General features: G+C 44.7%; 1 protein-coding gene across 5 annotated transcripts; it reads right to left on the bottom strand.

The window, feature by feature from the left end:
* Positions 1 to 3,817: 3,817 nt before the first annotated feature.
* Positions 3,818 to 19,547, bottom strand: LOC125342945 (protein FAM156A/FAM156B-like). Of its 5 annotated transcripts, none has more exons than XM_048335291.1 (3): positions 18,470 to 18,765; positions 5,587 to 5,604; positions 3,818 to 5,549 (listed from the first exon to the last, which is right to left on the bottom strand). In XM_048335291.1, exon 3 carries the CDS (start codon positions 5,485 to 5,487, stop codon positions 4,825 to 4,827), a length of 663 nt encoding a protein of 220 aa, XP_048191248.1. In that variant the 5' UTR covers positions 5,488 to 5,549; positions 5,587 to 5,604; positions 18,470 to 18,765; the 3' UTR covers positions 3,818 to 4,824. The 5 variants fall into 5 exon arrangements, with proteins under 5 accessions (XP_048191248.1, XP_048191250.1, XP_048191251.1 ...); XM_048335293.1 differs by lacking the exon at positions 18,470 to 18,765 and adding an exon at positions 17,749 to 17,885; XM_048335294.1 differs by lacking the exon at positions 18,470 to 18,765 and adding an exon at positions 19,012 to 19,547 and having other exon boundaries at positions 3,818 to 5,604.
* Positions 19,548 to 19,818: the final 271 nt, after the last annotated feature.

The raw sequence follows: 19,818 nt of genomic DNA, 5'->3' as shown, positions 1-19,818 counted from the left end.
AAATCTGTGCAAATTCAGAAGTATCAAAACCATTCCCTGCATTCTCTCAGACCACAATGGAATAAAATTAGAGCTCAACTCAAACAGCCACCACAGAAAATCCTACAATTCATGGAGACTAAACAACACACTGCTGAACCATCAGAGGGTCATTGAAGAAATTAAAACGGAAATTCAAATGTTTATGGAATTCAACCAAGTTGAGGACACAAAGTACCAGCTCCTTTGGGACACAGCAAAGGCAGTACTCAGAGGAAAATTTATATCTCTGAGTGCATACATCAACAAACTGAAGAAACAGCAATTCAATAATTTAAGGAAGCACCTTAATTTTCTTGAGAGAGAACAACAAGCCAAACCCCAAATCAACAGACGGAAGCAAATAATTAAAATCAAATCAGAATTAAATCAATTAGAGACGAAAAAAACCATCGAATAAATCAACAAAACAAAGAGTTGGTTCTTTGAAAAAATCAACAAGATAGACAGACCCCTGGCAAACCTGACCAAAAAACAAAGGCAGCACACTCAAATAAACAAGATAAGAGATAAAACAGGTAACATCACCACAGAAATAACAGAAATTCAGAACATAATAAGGGACTATTTTGCAAACCTTTATGCCAACAAATTCGGGAACTTGGAAGAAATGGATGATTTCCTAGAAAAAATTCATATCCCCAAACTGAACCATGAAGATTTAAACCTCCTAAACAGACCCATATCCAGTATTGAAATAGAAACGGCAATAAATGATCTCCCATGCAAGAAAAGCCCAGGTCCAGACGGATTCACTGCAGAATTCTACAAGGCCTACAAAACAGAACTCACACCAATATTTCTAAAACTCTTCAATGAAATTGAAAGAGAACGTTCACTTCCAGACTCATTCTATGAAGCCAGTATAACCCTCATCCCAAAACCAGGCAGGGACTCATCACGGAAAGAGGACTATAGACCGATCTCCCTGATGAACATAGATGCAAAAATTCTCAACAAAATTCTGGCCAATCGACTTCAACAGGTCATCAAAAAAATCATACACCACGATCAAACTGGATTCATCCCAGGGATGCAAAGTTGGTTTAATATACGCAAGTCAATTAATGTAATCCACCACACCAACCGGAGCAAGGTAAAGAACCACATGGTTTTATCTCTGGATGTGCAAAAGGCGTTCAATAAAATCCAGCACCCATTTATGCTAAAAGCCCTGGAAAAACTGGGATTCCAGGGAACATTCCTAAATATAATCAAGGCAGTTTATGACAAACCAACAAACAGCAAGCATAACTCTAAATGGTGAAAAACTAAAGCCATTCCCTTTAAAATCAGGAACAAGGCAGGGATGTCCACTCTCTCCCCTGCTCTTCAACATAGTACTAGAATTCCTAGCCAGAGCAATCAGGCAAGAAGAAAATATAAAGGGGATCCAAGTAGGTAAAGATGAAGTTAAACTCTCTCTCTTCGCAGATGACATGATCCTATACCTAAAGAATCCCATAGACTCTACCCTCAAGCTACTAGAGCTGATCCAAAGCTTTGGCAAAGTTGCAGGATATAAAATAAACCTTCAAAAATCAACGGCCTTTCTGTATGCTAACGACCCGAAGACCGAGGCTGATATCAGGAAAGCAACTCCCTTTGCAATAGCCCCCAAAAACATAAAATACCTAGGAATAACCTTAACCAAAGAAGTGAAAGACCTCTTTGAGGAGAACTTTAAAACCTTGAAAAACGAAATTAAGTCAGAACTAAGGAAATGGAAAAACCTCCCATGCTCCTGGATTGGGAGGATTAATATAATCAAAATGGCAATATTGCCAAAGGCTATCTACAAATTCAATGCAATACCCATTAATATCCCAACACCATTCTTTGATGAAATAGAGGAAGCAATCCAGAAATTCATATGGAATAATAAAAGACCTAGAATAGCAAAAACAATCCTAAGCAGAAAGAACAGTGCTGGAGGAATTACAATACCCAACTTCAAGTTGTATTATAAAGCTATAGTAATAAAAACAGCTTGGTATTGGCACCGGAACAGGCCTGAAGACCAATGGAACAGAATTGAAGACCCGGGAATGAACCCACAGAACTACGCCTACTTAATCTTTGATAAAGGGGCTAAAACAATAGTTTGGAAGAAAGATAGCCTCTTTAACAAATTATGCTGGAAAAACTGGCTCAACACATGCAACAAACTAAAACTAGATCCTTATATATCACCCTGCACCAAAATCAATTCCAAATGGATTAAAGACCTCGAAATCAAAACAGATACCCTGAAAACACTAAAGGAAGGAGTAGGAAAAACACTTGGGCTCCTTGGCGCAGGACGGAACTTCCTGAACAAAGACCCAGAAAGGCTACAAATCAAAGAAAGGTTGGACAAATGGGACTGCATCAAACTGCAGAGCTTCTGCACGGCAAAGGACATAGCTCGCAAGATAAACAGAAAGCCCACAGTCTGGGAGAAGATCTTTACTGGCCATTCAATGGACAAAGGCCTCATATCTAAAATATATGCAGAACTAAAAAAATTACCTTCTTCCAAAACAAAACCGCAAACAACCAATAGCCCGCTCATCAAGTGGGCTAAAGACTTACAAAGAGACTTCTCTGATGAGGAAATGAGAATGGCCAAGAGACATATGAAAAAGTGCTCTACATCACTGGCCATAAAGGAAATGCAAATCAAAACATTGAGATTCCATCTCACCCCAGTAAGAATGTCATATATCAAGAAAACTAACAATAACAGTTGTTGGGGGGGGGGGATGTGGCCAAAAGGGAACCCTACTTCATTGTTGGTGGGAATGTAAACTGGTTCAGCCACTCTGGCAAGCAGTATGGAGACTCCTCAGAAGGCTAAATATAGAACTCCCCTATGACCCAGCAACCCCACTTTTGAGTATCCGAAAAACCACAAACAAAATCACAGTAAAGCCACCAGCACAACAATGTTCATTGCAGCACAATTTGTCATAGCGAGATTCTGGAACCAACCCAGATGCCCCTCCGTAGATGAATGGATCAGGGAAATGTGGTACATATACACAATGGAATTTTATGCCTCTATCAGAAAGAATGACATTGCCCCATTTGTAAGGAAATGGAAGGACTTGGAAAAATTATACTAAGTGAAGTGAGCCAGACCCAAAGAAACATGGACTCTATGGTCTCCCTTATTGGGAATAATTAGCACAGGTTTAGACAAGTCACAGCAGAGGATCACAAGAGCCCAATAGCTATACCCCTTATGATCCCATAGGATGATGCTAAGTGAAATGAACTCCATTTTATGGAAATGATTGTTATATCACAGTTGTAACTACTTTCAACATCCCATGTGTATCTGTAGCTTCTACTATTGATGATGTTCTTGTATCACCTTCTTGTGATTGTATCTACACTATCTCTGTAATCTTATCTGAGTCTATTGGAAACCGTGTATACTGGTATTAGAACTAGGAAATTGAAAGGGAATACTAAATTGAGAGACACAGGGTAAAAAAAGAGAAACAACTACAAAAGCAATACTTGCAAAACTGTTTGGTGTAAGTGAACTGAACACCTCAGGGGGGGGGTAAGGGGGAGGGGGGAGGGGGGTATGAGGGACAAGGTAACAAACAGTACAAGAAATGTATCCAATGCCTAATGTATGAAATTGTAACCTCTCTGGACATCAGTTTTATAATAAAAACTTAAAAAAAAATAAATTCCAAGCTGGCTTTGAAAGAACTCACTGATGCTCTGGTTCTCAGGAAGCAGGCATACAATTGCTACATACATACATACATTCATCGTCCAGTGCCCCAGGCCACAAGGAATGGCCTTGGGATACCTCAGCCAGAACATCTGTGCCAAGCCTCAGGGCTCCTACCGGGGCAAGTAGAGACTGCTTCCAGTCTCCTGTGGGCAGGAGGACTCCCTTACAACCTCGCTGGCTGCCTGCTCCAGGGGCTGGTCCCTGCCAATGCCTCCAACAGTGACTGGAGCAGGTTCTCTCTCTTCCCATTCCCCAACCACTCTATTCCCATCTACCCAGTGTACCCCCATCTCCCAGTGCTGAGTGCCTCTTGCAGGCTCCAGTTCACTGGCCAGGGATTTCAAGGTAGTGATCTCAGATCCCATAAGAAACAAACCACTATCGATTCACAAACCTCAATTCTTAAGGTCGTTTCCTTTCACGTGCACATTTATTTGGTATTTCTGATGCTATGAAAAAGCCCTGTGTGGGAGAACACTCAACTGTGAAGGAGCAGGAAAACGTTTACTTACAGTTAGTTTATCATAGTCATAATACTTTACAAAGACAGTACAATGGTGACCCACCAAGGTCCAAATTGACATCCCTTTCCCACACTTGCTTTCCGTGGCAGATTCTTGAACCCGGATCTCAGTGTCACGTCCTGCCACTTCAAACTGACAGAGCACTGCTCCTGGTTGGCAGTCCAGAAAATGGCACAAAAGCACATGGACATGGACAAGGCAGTCACACCACAGAGACAGCTTCTATCTTACTGGCACACGGTAGGGAGCAAAGACGGAGAGCCAGGCAGAGAAAGGGACAGCATGTGATGAGGTGAGGACCACTGGGGTGCTGTCTCCCATGCCCCAGAATGCCTCACAACCATCCTAAAACATCAGGCAGGAGAGATGAGGGACTTCCTGTGAGTGACTGAACTGTCAAGCTGAGAGGATTCTGGTCAGCACAGGGCTAGGGAGTCCTATGAGGAAAGCTCACTGGTGCCCAAGAGGGCTGACCACACAGCATGTCTGCCTCCCTTCAGTCTCTGTCCCATGAGCACCACCGTTTCAGTTGTCTTTCAGCCACTGCTTGAGCAGCCTCTGGAACATCTTCTTGTTTTCCTGCTGTCTCTCCCGTGGGCACCTCTCTTCAGGGGGCAGCAGCCTCGGCAGCTGCTGCTGCTGCTGTGCCCCCTCTGGCAGAAGGCCAGGCTGGTTGGTGCCCATGCTGAGGGTCAAGCCGCTGAGGCCCTGTACCAGCGAGTCCCAGGAGGAGGAACTGCCGGTGGCATTTCTTTCCCCAGAGACCCCCGCATGCTGCCCGTGGCCCTGGCAGTATCGACAATCACATCGGATCCGACTGTGAGCTCTGTCATCTACAGACGATCCGGTGTTCCTTTCCACTGCATAAGGGGCCATGTGGTCGCGGTGCCTGCGTCTCATGTGGCCCTGGCCCCGGAACCCCTTCTTCTTCTGCGATAACCCCAGCCTCTCCCAGCGCCTTTGCCGCAGCAGACTCTTCTCCTCCCTGTAGTGCTGCTGGGCCAGCCCCTCGGGCAGAGGCGCAGGGGCACTGGTGCCCGCACCAGGGCTTGGTGCGCTGAAGCTCATCCTTAGCTGTTGTGAGGAGCAAGGCTCAGAGACCAACACGACCTCCTGGGAGGCGGCAGTAATGGTCAGCCGGGGAGACCCAGAATTCAACGCTGCGTTCCATTTCTCCCGTGGATCCATGGGATCTGGTCTGAGCTGGGAGCCCCACGGGCTGTGGTGTGGGTGGGATGGGGAACCGGGAGGATCTGCAGGAAGCAGAAGGAAGCTAGAGACCTTCGGCTGCTAGCAGAGCTCACCCTGTGACAAAGAGGGACAGGAGAAGAATGACAGTCCACCGTTATGCATTTTTCTTTACATTCCTGCCCCTCCTCTTCCCTGGTGTCAAACCCACCTCCTAGGCTTCTTCTGAGGATTCCATGTGCTAATACACACCCAGAGCTTAGGAGGTCAATGGCATGATATAAAAGTTTTAGAAATGGCACCGCTTATTGCAATTATAATCATGCAGAAACAGTTAAAGATTACCTGAAGCGCAATAGACTGTATGTAGAGCCCAAATAGTATAATTCTTTAAAAAGACTGAACCAAAATCCAACACAGTAAGCACTATAAAATGGGTATTTGCAAGTGGCCACAAGGGGAATGAGGTCAAAGAATGAAGGGTGATGGGAATAGATGCTGGTAAGAACGCATTGTGTGTTCCACAGAATTGAGAAATGTAAGATAAGTGCGGGTCAAACTGTCGTCAAGATGTTTAAGGATGACACAGATCAAGGTGTACAACATACACAAACTGCTTTGTTGGGCTGGGAATATGGCCTAGTGGTAAAGTGCTCACCTCGTATACATGAAGCCCTGGGTTCCATTCCTCAGCACCATATACATAGAAAAAGCCAGAAGTGGTGCTGTGGCTCAAATGGTAGAGTGCTAGCCTTGAGCAAACAGAAGCCAGGGACAGTGCTCAGGCCCTGAGTTCAAGCCCCAGGACTGGCAAACAAAACAAAACAAAACTGCTTTGCTAAATGGCAAAAAATTCAATTCCTAACCTACAAATTAAGAAAAATAACAGACTGCATGGGTGTGGTTGGTTGAATGAAAATGTTGGAAGAGATGACACTGTATTCATAAACTCTTGTGTTCAATGCAAACTCCTTTGTACAACTACTTAAAGATAATAAAAATATCAAAATCCTGTTACACTTTAGAGACCATTCTAATGAATAAGTGTAAGAAGAAAAAGCAATAGGGGGCCAACGTGTGTTCTTCTCCAAAGTATTCATAAACTTACATGCAGTAAACATTATGAAATTGTAGGTATGTGTACTATGATGTCACTCCCTCGAGAATTTCTGCATTCATGATGACTAGCTTTACATCTAATTAAAAGGGCTGCTTCTCCTTATGGAAATCACCTAAAAATTCTCACCATGTGTAAATAATAATTTCTTGTGCTAAAAAGAGCAAAATTTAAGAGTTTTCAAAGTGGGTGGGGGCTCATCTAAGTGAAGCACTGTTTGAATTAGTCAATATGTTTTATAAACCTGTAGCAGGACTGACCAGGGCTGGTGAGAATGGAGGAAATAGGAAAGAACAAAAGAAGTGACCACTAGCAGAAATGAAAGAATATATTTTCCTCTAACTCTAAAATCAGCTCTATATAAACACATTCAAAACCCTGGTGTGTTTCTTCCATTACTGGAAAATCATGAGCTGCCAGGTTTCACTCAGTGTAAACTGTCTGCTCAGTGCCACGATGTTTACAGAAACTGTACTAGTAGTTAGAAATCTTTTCCCCAAATCTCCAGGCCCCTGAAAATTAACATTCTAATTTCTGTTTCTGTCAGTTTTACTACATTGAGTGCCTACAAATTGGAATGAGTTATCAATTAGTCTGAGTCCTTTTGCAAATAGCTTATTTCACTTGGTATAATTGATCAAGACTCAGCAAAATGTAACAGCAGTTTAAGGATAATAATTCATTTGTTTGTATGTATGTAGAGGTGGATATAAATTTTATCCACTGACTCATCACAGGACATTCATAGAATTTAAGCCTCTTGGTAATTTTTTTCTGCCAGTCCTGGGGCTTGAACTCAAAGCCTGGCCACTATCCCTAACCTTCTTTGGCTCAAGGCTAGCACTCTACCACTTGAGTCACAGCTCCACTTCTGGCCTTTTCTGTGTATGTAGTACTGAAGAATTGAACCCAGAGCTTCAATCATTCTAGGCAAGCACTCTATCACTAAGTCACATATCCAACCCATCCTGGTAATTTTGAATAATGACAGCATAAAAACGGGAGTGTGCCAAGCACCAGGAGCTCATGCCCCTAATCGTAGCTACTCAGGAGGCTGAGATCTGAGGATTGTGATTCAACGCCAACCTAGAAGAAAAGGCTGTAAGATTAGAATCTCCAGTTAAGTACAAAAAAAAAAAAATAGTCCAAAGCAGAGCTGTGGCTCCAGGGGTAAAGTGCTAGCCTTGAGTAAAAACATGCAAGGATATAGCCTAGGCTCTGAGTCCAAGGCCCAGGACAAGCATGAAATAAAAAAGTGAGAGTGGAAGTATAAAAAATAATTTCTGGGTCTTCCTGGTGAGTTTCACTGGCAAATTCTACCAGATATGAAACCAAACAATCACATTCTTTCTTCACAATGCCTTTCAGAATACAGAGCAGAGGAAACATTTCCAAATGTGTTCATGTGTCTAGCACTGCACTGATACTAGGAAAACTACAGACAGGTTTTCTGTCTTGGCATAAGAACAAAGTTCTTCAAGAATAGCAACAGGGGGCTGGGAATGTGGCCTACTGGTAGAGTGCTTGCCTAGCATGCATGAATCCCTGGGTTCAATTCCTCAGCACCACATATATAGAAGAAGCCAGAAGTGGTGCTGTGGCTCAAGAGGTAGAGTGCTAGTCTTGAGCAACATGAAGCCGGGGACAGTGCTCAGGTCCTGAGTTCAAGCCCCAGGAGTGGCAAAAAAAAAAAAAAGAATAGCAACAATTCCGGGCCAGCAATGTATGAAAACAAGTATAAACCATAATGAAGTGGGTTTTCTCGTAGGAATGCCAACACGTTTCTCTCACAAAGACACAGATCCCATCAATGTACTCCACAGATTGTGAGGTCAGGGAAAAGAACAATGATAGCATCCAATCCAGATATGCAGAAAAATCGTTTGATGTTTCAAAATCCACTGATGATGTTAAAAAGTCTAACACACTAGGAATACAAGTCTACTTTCTGAGCTAGCCAAAGGGCATGTTCAAAACAACCTACAACTGATGTCCTACCTAAGAATCTAGTACTGAATGAATTTTCCTTGAGGCTGAGAAAAAGGCAAGAGCAGTTTCTCCTACTGTGACTATCCAACCTCATGCTGGAAATCTTAGATGGTGCAGCAATACCTGGAAAATAAGTAGGAATGAAAGAATTAAGAAAGTCAAGCAATGCACTCTAGTGGTGCTCCCCAGCACTTGGGAGGATGAGTCAGGAGGATTTAGATTTGGAGGCCAGCTTGGGCTACATTGTGAGTTTCAAGCTAACCTAGGCTAAATAGGGAGATCTGGTCTCAAATCCAAGAAAATAAAGAAAGTAATTATACTATTCTCTAACTAAATTACTGGTTACTATAGTAAATACTAAATATTACAGTAATAAAATAATAGTTACTATATTAAATACGCTATAATAGTATATTTGTTTTATTATCAGTCATAGGGCTTGAACTCAGGGCTTGAGCACTGTCCCCGAGCTCTACCATGAGCCAGAGCGCCACTTCTGGCTTTCTGGTGGTTAACTAGAGATAAGTTTCACGAACTTTCCTGCCTGGGCTGCCTTTATACTGTGATCCTCAGACTTCCTCAGTAGCTAGGACTACAGGTCTGAGCCACCAGAGCCCAGGTACTGATTCTCTTCTGGACAGTTCCAAGTGATATCTGTCTTATTCTAATTAATCACAAAAAGCTAGAAAGAAGTGTAACTGTGGCTCAAGTGCTAGAGCTAGTCTTGAGCACAAAAGCTCAGGGACTGCACCCAGGCACTGAGTTCAAGAATCAGGATTGGGGCTGGGAATATGGCCTAGTGGCAAGAGTACTTGCCTCGTACACATGAAGCCCTGGGTTCGATTCCCCAGCACCACCGCATATATAGAACATGGCCAGAAGTGGCGCTGTGGCTTAAGTGGCAGAGTGCTAGCCTTGAGCAAAAAAGAAGACCGGGACAGTGCTCAGGCCCTGAGTCCAAGGCCCAGGACTGTCAAAACAAAAACAAATACAAGACTCAGGATTGGCAACAACAAAAAGTGTTCAGAATAAAACAGCGAATTAAGAAAATACAAACGAAGCTGCACACTCAGAAAAATGCTTGTGAATCACAGGCCTGATAAATGACCATGATATAGAAACTACATGTAAAACTTAACAGTATCCAGAATTGGTGGCTGATATATCTGAGGATCATGACTTAAACCCAGCCTAAGCAGGAAAGTCTAAGAGACACCTACCTCCAATTGACCGGAAAACAAAACAAAACGAAACAAAACAAAAAACGGGGTTGAGGTGTGGCTTAGTGGTAAAGCACCAGCACTGAGTGAAAAAGTTAAGTGTCCAGGTCCTGAGTTCAAGTCCAAGACCCAGCACAAACACTATAGCACAGTCTTACTTTATGTTGATTGAAAAACCACAAGTGGCTGATGCTTTGGTAAGAGCATCTCTCCATAATCCTTCAATAAACACATCTTGGAAGAATTTTATAAAAAGCATTAGATGCTAAATTGATACTTTAGAGCAGCAATCCAGGCTCTATCTTTTCAGAAAACCTGAAAACCAAGAATTTGCTTGCTGTTTTGGAGCACTCTGCAGACTCAGAAATATTTATTTATTAAATATTGGGCTAGGAAACAGAACAATGCCAAAACCTTCCAAATCCTGCCATTTAACAATGCATACATGCAAACAGTAAGGATACATCATGGAATGAGAGTCTCTTAACATTTCAGTCATTGAAAGCTGTTCCCAACAAGCTTTTCCACTTATATCCTGGAGCCAACAGCATGCCCCATAAATACTTATGTGAGAAACATCTGGAACATGATCCTAACCCAATTACCTCCCAACCTATAGTCCCATGTCAGAGGGACTCACCCTCTCAGCCTCCTATTTCTTCATTTACAAAGCCTATTCTCACAGAAAGAATATAATTCTCCCAAGTATCTTCTGGCGAAGAAATGCTGAGATTTTAGAAAGATTATGTCACACTGACTGGGGTTTTAACCCATCTTTCCTGTCTGTTCCTTGTAGGAGTGAAGTTTTTCAGAAGGCTGTATGTGCTCTGAATCAGTATCCAATTTGGGATGCGGTTTCTCCATGAGCATGATACAGTTTGTCTGTCCTATTTCTGTAGGCACCACAAGGTTCTGGAACCACACATGTGAGGTTATGCAGGATCCTCTCCAGAGGGGTTAAGGGTTAGGAGGCCTCAAGAAGTCCTCTATTTGGGGACAGGGGAAGAGCTGGAACAATAAATGTGACTTCCATTCCTTTGTGACCTTACTTCAGTCCTTCAAGAATCTCTTGGCCCAGAGGGATAAAGACCTTGTGTTCAATGTTTGCTTAAAACACTTGGGCCTTCAGTTTCCCTCCTCCTCATTTCAAGGCAGCTTCTGAAGACAGGGAGAAGGCCACTGCACATGCGTGAGCCCACAGACTTTTTTGTTCAGAGCTTCAGCTGGGATGTGCTGTCCCAGGGACTATTGCTTCCCAGCTTGATGGTCAGTTTAATGTGTTAGACTGTCGAGGCTAGGGTGCCCTGGCAGTGTAGAGCTAGTGCAGATGTTGCTGTGAAGGTATCTGTGGGAGTGCTGACCTCTTATGACCATCAGACTAGAGCACATGAGTGGGCTTCTTCCAGTCAGCCAATGGCCTCAAGAGCAGAGACCGAGGCTTCTCAGGGTAGAAGCAATTCAGCCTGAAGACTGCAACGCAGGACCTCTGCTGGAGTTTCAGCATGCTGTCCCTCCTCCACATTTCACACTCAAGAATGCAGTGTCCCCTCTCAGCGGTGTGACCTGCTCTCTGGCTTTTGGATCTGCCAGGACTCACAACCCCATGAAGACAATGCTTTGAAACAAATCTTCCATCCATATATCGATGGAGATATGCATAGATACCTGGATCTGTGAAAATACTGCTGCTTTGTTTACTCTGGAGAGCCTCGATGAATATGCCCACAAACACCACATCACATCTCAAGTCCCAAAACATTGATTGAGCTGTGTTACTATCAAGTGCCAGCTGATGTGGATGACAAGGAATACAATGACACAAAGCAGTTTCATTTGTGTAGTGCCTTCCATGTGGCCTGAAATATGAAGCAGGTGTTTTACACCCATTCCTTTGTCTCACTTGGGTCTCCCAAACAACCTCCAAAGCTGGCAGAGCCATTGTCATTTCACAAATGGGGAGGCATCATGATATGAAAAGAGACAGACTTAGGTGGCAGGACCCACAGTGGAATCTGGTAGGAATGAAATGTAGAGGATGTAGATGACTCGGGTTAGAGACAGTGGTGTGGGGGGGGGGGCACAGGGTGTCTGTGTCATGGGAAACTTCTAATGCTGTGAAGGAGCAACAAAACATCACACCCTCTGTGACTTGTCTCAGGGCATACCTGGCCATACTCTACACAAAGAAGAAGCTCCAATGAACTACTGGAAAGAGCTGGATCTGAATTGTAAAGATCCATCTAATCTAAAGTGATGTTCACTTATGGTTCTAGACAGAAACTCCACAATTACACAGCTTGCTTTCTGGTGAAGGGCCATCCAGGAAAAGCTGAAAGAGCGGCAGGGAAGAGAAAGGCTCTCAGGCTCACCAGAGAAGTCTAATGAGACCCTAGTGTCCTTCCTACGAAGATGTGAAGTGCAAGGGTAAAGCCTCCCTCCTAGGTATCCCATGGCAGCATCAGCAGAAGTAATGAGAGGAAATGTGCCAGCTTCCTTTCTTTGTACTTTCCCTACACTGCCCATTATATCCTCACAAGTACTATCCTATGAGTTTAGCATTATGATTGAATAATAGCAAATACATTTATAAGTGAAGACAATTAACTCCTCAAGGTGATCCAATTACATATAACAGAAGTGAGGAACAGGGTGTTTGTGTGGTAGAATAACAGCAAGTGTCCTTAACCACTACACTATCTTGCTCTCACAAAAATAAACCCAAACATCTGGAATGTTCAGTAAATAAGGAGTTCTGTCTTTCACTATGAATTAAAAGAAACCTCCTCAATCAGGCCTACTCAGACAGGGCCATTCACTATCACACAAAACAGTCAAGGGGAAGGGTAAACCCCTGTTTCACTTTGAAGAACCATGGCTCTTCCACTGAGTTCACAAGTGATATCCACAAGTTGAAATGTTCATATATAGAAAAGTGTTTTCTTTTACTTTTTCTTTTTTTATCAGTCATGGGGCCTGAACTCAGGGCCTGGCTGCTGTTCCTGAGCTTTTTGCTAGTAATCTAGCGGTTTGAACCATAGTGCCACTTCCAGTTTTCTGGAAGATTAGAGTGTCATGGACTTTCCTGCCTGAGCTGGCTTTGACCGGAGATCCTCAGATCTCAGCCTCATGAGTAGCTAGGATTACAGGCGTGAGCCACTGTTGCCCAGCAGCGAAGGCATTTTCTATTCTTGTATCTTTCCAATGAGCAAGTATCACACGAATCCCCAGAAGACCTTCTGTTGCTTTCACCTTGGCCAATGGGGAGTAACTCTCCATTCCTCAGTTGGTTAGGAGCCAGTGGAATGGATGAGCACAATCTCCTTAGATAAAACATTCTAGAATAGGATGGCTCCTTGCAAAATTTTTGCTTTTTTTTTTTTTTTGGCAGTTATGGGATTTGAACTCAGGACCTGGGTGCTGTCCCTGAGCTCTTTTGCTCAAGGCAAAAGCCACAGTGCCACTTTTGGCTTTTGAGTAGTTAATTGGGTATAAGAATCTCACAGGGACATTTCTGCCCCAGCTGGCTTCACGATGTGATCCTCAGATCTCAGTCTCCTGAGTAGCTAGGATTACAGGTATGTGCTACCAGCACCTGGCTAGACTATCACCTTTCATCCACCCTTCAGGATTTAACTTATGTAGCATTCCTTCCACAAGGTCTTCTCTAATGTCATCCCCAACTCTTTGGACTTGGGGCCTGAATTAGAGCTCCTATAGCACCCTCTTCTTGCCCCTCTCCCAGCCCGAACACTATCCAGCTGACAAGAGATGGTTATGTGTCTTTCTCATCCACTAGTCTGAGAGCCAACAAACTAACAAATTTCTCTGGTTTGTCCACACAAGCTACACTCCAGGCTTCACAAACAAATATCAACAAATGAAGTAAGGGAAATTTGGGGCTCTTTATAAACATCTCAGTATGTAAGTAGTATAGAATCCTGTAGCAGGAAAATAATCCTGCATTGAGAAGATTAGGAAACATGCCTAAGATCACATGACTAGGAAGAAACAGAATTCCACCCTGGGTCCCTCTGAATTTAGATGCTGTGCCCCTGATGGTAGGACACTGCCTCTCTGGATTCTCAGCTTCCTTGGAAGCTGAGCTAGGAAGCAATCGCAGGGCAGATTTTAGAAAAAATGCTGGAGGCAAGACTTACGTGTCTAGATCCATTATCGAGATTAATGTAACTGATAAAACAAATATTCACTGTACCTTTCCCATTTCAGACTGTGTTCTCAGTGCCTAGAGAGCTGCCAATGACACTTCAAAAACCTGACGTGCACTAGTGGTTCATGCCTGTAATCCTAGCTACTCAAGAGGCTGAGATCTGAGGGTCATAGTTCAAAGCCAGGCTAGGCAGGAAAGTCTATGAGACATTTATCTCCAATTAACCACCAGAAAACCAGAAACGTCACTGTGGCTCAAGGTGGCAGAGCTCTAGCCTTGAACAAAAGAGCTCAAGGACAGTGGCCAGGCCCTGAGTTCAAACCCCATGGCCTACAAAACTAAAGCAAAAACAAAAACCTGCTGCCATTAGCTTGTGTTCTAGTGTACTCAGGTGAACAGAAATAGCTAAACAAGCAAATGCATGCTATGTCTAGAACACTCTTAAGAACTCTATTGATTTTACAATTCCAAACAATGGCACATATTTTTTGTATCTTTTCCTGATGATACAAAATATGCCTAGGAAAAAAAATGCTATTCCATTTCAAAGGAACAAAATTCATTGAGCAACAGATGATATTTTCCCAGAAATGGCAAAATCCCCATAGGTAAATGACAGACATCTGGGCAAGGATTTGGTCTGGACTTTCTATGCCTATTTTATTCAATGCCAAGTTTCTCCCCTACACCACTGCTTGGATGTGCAAATGTGTCCTCTCCCAGGCACACAGACATTGTGTATTTTTCATGGATAATCTCTATCTCACTGGTCTAGAATGGAAGGGCTACTGTTCTTATGAGCATCACTACAAAAGAACACAGATGTCAATAAACACCCAGAAATGCCCATTTCTGAGTTTGAAAGAAGGAATCAAAACCATGAACCACCGGACAACGGTGTCTCATACCTGTAATCCTAACTACTCAGGAGGCTGCGATCTGAAGATTGTGGTTTGAACCCAGCCATGGTAGAAGTTTATGAGACTCCAATTAATCACCAAAAAGCTGGAAGTGGAGCTGTGGCTCCAGTGGTAGAGTGCCATCCCTGAGCAAAAACGGCTCATGGAGGTACCCAGGCCCTGAATTCAAGTACCAGAATAAGCATGCACACACACAAACACACACACACACACACACTACATAGTCCTTGAGTTAGGAATGTTCATTCAGGTGGGCCAGAAAAAAACAGACTCAAAAATAGCAGTATCAGGGCAAATAACTGGCCATGGGGGGAAGGGATAAAGAGAAGGACACGGAGTCAAAGCAGCAAGCAGAACACAAAGACACTCTCCTCTCACCGGTGGAGAGCCCACCTGGTCACCAAGGTCACTGTTCTCTGGGTTCTCATCACTGATCTGACAACCACCTCAGTGACATCTATACCTTTCAACTACACTACACAACAAGATAACCTGACTGGCCGGGGTCTCGTGATTCAACATGTCTTTACTGAGGGCACACTTGTGCAGATGTCTGGTCACTGAGATATCCAATGCAGCCCCGTCCTGCAGACAGAGAGCTCAGTCTGAGGAAGCAAAAGGCTCTCCAACATAACGCAGTAAGTGGAAGAGTTGGGGTCTACACTGGTACTAGACACCTGGGAACAGAGTGAGGACAGAGGACACAGTCCTTCTCACTCAAAGTGATCAGCAATTCCAGCAGAGGAACTGCTGTGTCAGTTCCTTCACAGTAGACTATTTCTAGCTGAGAACACCCACACCCACACAATGTGAAAAGGGGCACATGGCTACTGCCCTGGTTTGGGACTACATGGTTGCAGACCCTGGACATTCCAAGTAAAAGTCACAGAGGATCTCTGGATGAACAGCAATGATGCTTTCTGTGTCCAATCATGAGTAATATATCATGAAGAGTAACAGTCTTCAGACGACTTACAGTGTGTGAGGCAGGGAGCCATACTGAAAATGACAACAGGACATAAAGATGTTAGGAGTCAGGGGAGAACCGGAGTGAGTGCTTACTACCCAGATGGTCAGGAAGGGTTTCTCTCTAGGCATGGTGTGATAAATAATATAGGTTGAGTAACCTTTATCTGACATACTTAGGGCTATAAGTACTCTCGATTTCAGATGATTTTCAATTTTGGGTATACACACACACACACATGGGACCCAAGTATAAACACTATATTCATTTATGTTTCAAATAAAGATTATGCATATAACCTAAAAGTGATCGTTTGTGTGTATGTGTGTGTGCATGTGTACATTAGTATCTACCCTCTGCCAAGGACCTACACTCCCAACCCCACTTGCATCCTAACAACAAACTGTCAGAGCAGATCAACTTTGGAAAGTAATGGTACTCAAAATGTTTAGCGTTTTGGAGCATTTTGGGGTTTAGACTTTCAGATTAGGGATACTCAATTGGTATTTTTACCCCCAATGTGCAGGTGAGGAAACTGAGGATCAAAGAGGTTCAGCCACTCAGTGAAGATCACAAGCTAGTTCTAGACAGCGACCACTTCTCACCTAGGTCTGTTAAAATACAAAGGTTTCCATACTACTCAGTACATCCATTTCTTCTCTCAACTGTTTGAATGGTATTCATCTTATATTTACCTGTGGCTCTCCTAACTTTTTTTTTTTGGTCAGTCATGCGTCTTGAACTCAGGGCCTGGGCACTGTCACTGAGCTTTTCGCTCAAGGCTAGTGCTCTACCATTTTGAGCCACAGCACCACTTCCAGTTTTCTAGTGGTTAATTGGAGATAAGAGTTTCATCAACTTTCCTGCCTGGGCTGGCTTTGAATAGTGATTCTCAGATCTTAGCCTGCTGAGTAGGTAGGATTACAAGTATGAGACTGGCGCTTGGCTTCTACTTACCTTTAACTTCTCATGCCATCTGCTCAATATTATACATAGCCTCTGCTTGGACACAGCACTATTATTTCGCAAATGGAACATTCCTCGCACCGGGGATGTGAAGCCAAGATACTTGAGTTTATTTCCCACTCACATGATGGCCAAAGAAAGGAAACAGATTACTGAGGGTTTGTTGTAACCCAACTATTTCACAAAGCTTCAAGTATGGTTTTCAATGTAACCAATGATCAACTGAAAAGAGTAAAAACTGTCTTTGCCTACAAAAAATGTTCACAAAGCATAATCTTAAGTGTAAAGACGGTTCAGGAAAAAAAGACAGTATCCCCTCCACCCCCCATTGACAGGTAGCTGTTGAAATTCTGCTCCTTAAGATACAGTCATCTCCTTTGGTGACCTTTTTCCTTGTTCCTGGTACCAAGAGAATTATCCAAGCAAAGCCATCCACATGCCCTTTGGGGTCAAAATTAACAAAAGAATCCTGACACACACAGGTCAACACATAAATCAGCATGTCCAATGGAGAGAATCTGTATGAGGAATTCAATGGAATTCTGTGAGTAATTCTAATGCCAATTTCTGATCCTGCAGAGGCCTAGTGCTCAGAATTTGCTGGACTCTGGCGAACAGGACAACCACTGATGTCTCCTCTTCTGAGAATCAGACAATACAGCTTGTATATTTATTTGACTAAAATTGTCTAAACATTTGCATGTTATCACCACAGAGCCTACTAAAATCATACCTATTCCTAAGTCACATCCTGACCCCTCTGCCTTTCACAGGTCCTAGAATTTCTCTGGTGTTTGCATTGGGCAACTGTTACCTTCCTTGAAAACACTTTAATGATGTTTGTCATTTATTAATGAGGTGGGAGATGACAGTGGGGAGGGAGGCAAGGCCAAGGAAAAGGGTTATTTGTGAACCTTTTGAACATTGATTTGAGCCCAGTGACATCTCAGGTGCTTAATGATGCTTAACCCCAGTTCCATTTCTTGGCTTATAAAGGACAATCCCCAGCTAGAGCAAAAGAACTACGTCACTAGTGGTCTGTCCAGCCACCAGACTGGCACTAGAGAACTGGAGTTCTGGGAGAGAAAACACACACACACACACACACACACACACACACACACACACACACACACAGAGAGAGAGAGAGAGAGAGAGAGAGAGAGAGAGAGAGAGAGAGAGAGAGAGAGAGAGAGAGAGAGAGAGAGAGAGCAGGTCTGCTCAGAAAGCGATCTTCATGCTAGGTCAAAGCACAATTGTGGTCCCAGGACTCAAATGTACACCTGGACTGTTCAAGGCAATTTTCTCACTGAGTCTCTCTCAGCTCTTCTACTCTAATGTAGCCTATTCTAGGAAACTTAACACTCATTCTCTCTCCCTCTGTGTCCACACACCCACACCACTCTCTTACAATCTGTCTCTGCCCCTATCTCTGTCCCCCTCTGTGTATTTTCCACCCTTAGTATCCAGGTCTCTCTATCTCCCAGTCTCGCTCTCCCTCCCTTTTCCCTCCCACTCGCTCCCTTCTCCCTCCCACTCGCTCCCTTTTTCTCTCTTTCAGTTCCTTCTCTGCCATCCTGTCTGAGTCCCTCTTCCAACGCCCTCTCGTTCTCAGTGTCTCCCGGGCTGTCTCACGTGCGTTCTCGCTCCGGAGCTGCTCCGGACGTCCAGTCCCCTGCGTGTTGCCTCTCCAGCTCTCAAATCCTGAAAACAGCGCTGAACTGGGAAGCCAGGAGTTAAGACCACCGAGTGGAGCAGCGCTCCGGAGCCTAGAGAGGCGGCACCGGGAAGGGCGGGGTCTGCGGGCCCAGCCAGCATCCCTGGGCGGGGCCTCTGCACAGATCCGGCCTTTGGTTGGCTGCCCCTGCTCAGGTGTGGGAGCCAGCAGGTGGCGGCGGCCGGTTTCCGCGCCTTGGCGGCTGGGCTGGGATTGGCTCCGGCTCCCGCTCCGGGGAGAGCTGGCGTAGCGCCCGTCCTTTTGGCGGCTTGACCTCGGGGTGGGGGGTGGGTGGGGGTGGGTGTCGGGACGGGGCTGTGAGAATAAATTGTGGGTAGCGGAGGTGATGACAGCGGCGGGCCCTTGGGAACCGGCGCGGGGACCCCCTGCGGCCGCCCGCTCCGGGCCGGTCCGGGCCGGTTAGTTCTGGTTTAGAGCGCTTCGGGGTCCCCGAGCTTACCTTGGAGTTGGCTGACTTGCCGGGTTTTCTTTGGGCCGTGGCGGGAGCAGCGGGCCCCGAAAGCAGAGTCCAGAAGTTGCGCGCGTTCGGGCTGCAACCCGGGCGCCGCGGTCCAGATGTGGTGGAGATCAGTGTGGTGCCAAGCTGCCCTGGCCCTCCAGCTTTATACGGAGGAGACACGCCTGCCTGCCTGCTTGCCTGCCTCGGACGGGCAGGTTTGCAGAGAGGGGGCTGCTTGTAATCAGAACTCTCAGTACGCCCAGCAGCGAATGTTCATCTCTGTTCCTGGGGATAGTTGATAAGAAACTTCTCATCAATATGGACCGTCCTTGAGATGGCTAAAGCACCAGGACTCGGAGGACCCGCTATTCTCCAGTGTTCTGGGAGTTTTAACAAAGGGTGGGCAGATAGCAAGCCTTGAGGAGACTCCTATCAGGGAGGGTGGTTCCTGATGCTCAGACCTGCCCTGAACACAGAAGCATTACTGTGACTTCTTTACCACGTCTCATTTCAGGGAGGCAGGTGAAATTTACCATGTTCAATAAGGTGTGTGTGTGTGTGTGTGTGTGTGTGTGTGTGTGTGTGTCTGTCTGTTTGTCCCTGTATCTGTATGTCCTGGGCCTTTCAACTCAGGACCTGAATGCTGTCCCAGAGCTTCCCTCCACCCCCTTCAAGGCTAGCACTCTACCACTACAGCCATAATCCCACTTCCACCTCTTTTTGAGTTTATTGGAGACCACTTTCACGGACTTTGATGCCCTGGCTGGCTTTGAATGGCTGTCCTCCAATCTCAGTTGCCTTAGTAGC

This window comes from Perognathus longimembris, chromosome 28 (assembly GCF_023159225.1).
Source record: "Perognathus longimembris pacificus isolate PPM17 chromosome 28, ASM2315922v1, whole genome shotgun sequence".
Classification (NCBI taxonomy): domain Eukaryota; kingdom Metazoa; phylum Chordata; class Mammalia; order Rodentia; family Heteromyidae; genus Perognathus; species Perognathus longimembris.
The sequence above is the reverse complement of the archived record's forward strand: the minus strand, read 5'-3'. Positions and strand labels throughout refer to the sequence as shown.